Below are 2,909 nucleotides of genomic sequence, written 5' to 3'. Positions count from 1 at the left end.
AGGGAGTGCGAAGGAACCGATCCCGAAAGAGAAAAAGGCGTGCACGTCCACGTCCCTACCGAGCTCGAATACGCGCTGGACTGCCCTAAAAAACTCTGTCTGGCCCTTCTGTTGGAGGATCGCGCTGAGGGCCTGGGAGGAAAAGTGAGGCACAGCTACTTCCACGGACGCCGCCAGGAGGAGAGTTAGGGTGCTCAGAGTGAGAAGGGGGTATTCGGGGCGGCAGATTTCGCGAAGGCGGGGCCAGATGGCTGGAGGGGGTGAGGTTGCGGGGGTTAAGCGGGAGGAGGGCGAGGAGGAAGGGGTACAGGGCGAGGGGAAGAAAATGGCGCGTGCCCACTGTAGGAAAAAAGCGAAGGAGCGAGGGAGGGACCGGTGGAGGAGGGGATGGGCGGCTTCCTCCACGCGCACGTAGGGAAAGATGGCGGTGGAAGAGGAGGAAGAGGAAGACGGTGAGAGGGAGGGAGACGACGATTGGGGGGTAGGGGAGGCGTCGGGGACAGAGAAGGTCGAGGCGTCGTCGTCGTTGGATTTGTAGAGTCCCGAGGGCCGGAGTATGTAAGGGCGGTGGAAGAAGCCCCTGTTCAAAGGTGTTGTGTAGCAAAACGCTTTCCAGCAGCAAGGAGGAGAAGGGAAAAAGGATGGAGGTAATTAAGTTTGCCTCCATCGTCTCCAGAGGAGATAGGTCTGGTCCAGGCATCTCCACTTGAGGGATGCTTAAGTCTCACAAGCCCGTCATCGAAGGCGGAAATTAGTCCGCCTCCGCCATTTCTATAACACGTGCAGATGCTAACATACCTGAGCCCCCGGGCGTCCCTCTTCTCTTTCGCCCGCCAAAGACAGAGGCCTTTGCTAGTGCGGCCAGCGCCACCATGAGCAGAACCACCAGAGGCGACGACGCCCGCATCCTTTCGCAGATCTCGTGGATTCCCGCTCCAGATTATGTAAGAAAGACGGAGGGAGAGATTTTCAGGGTTTGCCTTGAGCCAGTCCTAAAAAGTAGTCCACTGTTGCCCGGTCAAGTGGCAGGATCTGGCCAGGGGGAGATGGGAGGGGGAAGGAATCAGTGGCAGGTCTCTGAAAAAGTAATTCCACAGGTGCACGGGGGCCGATGAAGCCTTCGCTCCTTTTCGCATACATGCAAAAAGTCACCACATCAGCAACGGGATGGTCTGAGTGCTTCATCAGGGCGGACTGACGCCACGCCGACCACAAAGCAGGCAATCGATCTCTCTCGCTAAAGCGACGCATGCACGTACGGAGACGGTGGCGGGGTCCGCGGGAAAGAAGTAGGCCGTGAAACGCCAGCGTTCTGGGGTTCTGACCTGGACAAACCACGCGCTTGTTGTCCTCCCTGAAATATTTTCCTGCGTCGTTGCGTTATTTTTCGTAAACTCCTCTCTTTGTGACTAACGGTCAAATCTCCGCCCCCGCTCAATGAGTGATCCTGGCATCGATCCATCCATCTCTAATGCGCACCGACCCCGAACAAACTAATTAAGCCAGAGAGATTCGTCCGTCCACCGTAGCGTGCCAATCACCAGACTGGCGGCGGTGCCAAGGACAGCGTGGGTGGAAATTTCGCGGGTGGTATTCCCATATCGACTCTGGAGGTCTCATCATAGGAGCTGGGGCAACGGCTGTCGCAGTAATAGCGGCTTATGTTGCCGCGATAAAAGTGACGGGAACCGCCAGTGGTACTGGTACACAAGTAGTTTGAAGGAATGCGAGGATAGAAGACGCCCCTGCTCTGGGCCTTGTTCATTGCCTGATTGTCGCGGAAGTCGAGCACTGGAGGAGGGCCATCTCGGAGTAAGGTTGGTGGCGCGCCATTTCTCGAAGCGAGCCTTGACGCTCCGCACGGTTTGGAAACATTTCGGAAGGACCCGGTACTCCAGCTCTTCCTCCTTTCCGACCCCCTCCTTGGCCCCCTCCGATTCGCCGCCGGCAAAGCCCGGCGGTGCCAGCGTGGAGGAGGAGCCAGAGCCCCCCGGGGAGTCCGAATGCTGCGGCAACGGTACGTAGGGCCCTCCTGCAAAACCCCAGCACGCATTGCATGAATCGGCGCGAGCATTGGCAGGGCGCAGGCCAGGTTCCTCTCGTTGACGGTTGATGTCCCCACTCGAACCTTTTCTCCCCTCCGTGGCCGACAGGGTGCGACGACTGCGTCTGGATCGAGTACTGGGAGAGGCTGGAGGACTTCAAAGCCCGGCAGAAGGAGAGGGCGCAGGCTGCGCAGCAGGGTGTGGAGGAGCACGACTCGCGGCACCGCGAGGGGAGGGACGAAAGCCAAGGGGCATAAGCACGCCGAGGGGACAGATGCGGGTCTGGCCGGTCCCATACGGGGAGGGAAGATTGCTCCTAGCACCACCCATACCCTTAGGGAGCGAAGGCTTACCGCCCGCTGGCAACGGCGTGTGCGACGACGGGGAGAGCGACAGGGTCGGGTGTGCTGTACATTAATGGACAAGGTATATATATGTATATCTATATATCTTATAGATATAGGGGGAGGCAAGGTACATGGAGAATCTCCTCGCCACCGGCTGTTCAGGTTCCCGTCTGGTCTCTCCGAGGAGAAGGGGAGATGAGTTGGCTGCTACCGCTCGTACTTTGGGATGTAAATTGTGTGATAGCCTTGCGCGCGGCGTGACCTAGGCAGCCACCTGCCCAGGGGAATCATCCATAGCTTCGGCCGAGAGGCGCGCAGCGACACAGAGCCTCCGGGCATCTAGGGAGACTCAGGCTTTTGCTGCATTTGGGTCATTTTTTTTCCTTGTTCGCGACCAGGCATCTGCCTCCCTAGAGCCCCATGGCCCTCGCATTTTCCTTCTGTGCCTACACCGGGCCCGACCAACTTGATTTCCCCCCCCCTCCTTGGAGAAGACGACGCTGGCGCCGTGCCTTTC

General features: G+C 58.6%; 2 protein-coding genes across 2 annotated transcripts in view; one reads left to right on the top strand and one right to left on the bottom strand.

Moving 5' to 3' along the window:
• The window catches only part of NGA_0569300 (uncharacterized protein), a gene marked incomplete at both ends in the record, with an annotated part of 2,577 nt that extends 117 nt beyond the window's left edge, over nt 1-2,460 (bottom strand). Inside the window, 5 exons of the mRNA XM_005855780.1 lie at nt 1-580; nt 799-992; nt 1,260-1,325; nt 1,887-2,169; nt 2,399-2,460. The exon at nt 1-580 is cut by the window's left edge and continues 117 nt beyond it. Coding sequence (XP_005855842.1) covers nt 1-580; nt 799-992; nt 1,260-1,325; nt 1,887-2,169; nt 2,399-2,460 — 1,185 coding nt within the window. The remainder of the gene's footprint in view (nt 581-798; nt 993-1,259; nt 1,326-1,886; nt 2,170-2,398) is intronic.
• NGA_0569800 (uncharacterized protein) lies at nt 1,549-2,359 on the top strand (the record flags this gene model as incomplete). The annotated part of the gene is made up of 2 exons (XM_005855785.1): nt 1,549-2,017; nt 2,154-2,359. Coding segments are annotated over 2 exons (618 nt in total), but the record flags the coding sequence as incomplete, so codon positions are not given.
• Nucleotides 2,461-2,909: the final 449 nt, after the last annotated feature.

This window comes from Nannochloropsis gaditana, assembly GCF_000240725.1.
Source record: "Nannochloropsis gaditana CCMP526 unplaced genomic scaffold scaffold099, whole genome shotgun sequence".
In the NCBI taxonomy this organism is placed as follows: Eukaryota; class Eustigmatophyceae; order Eustigmatales; family Monodopsidaceae; genus Microchloropsis; species Microchloropsis gaditana.
This window is presented reverse-complemented; position numbering and strand designations above follow the sequence as displayed.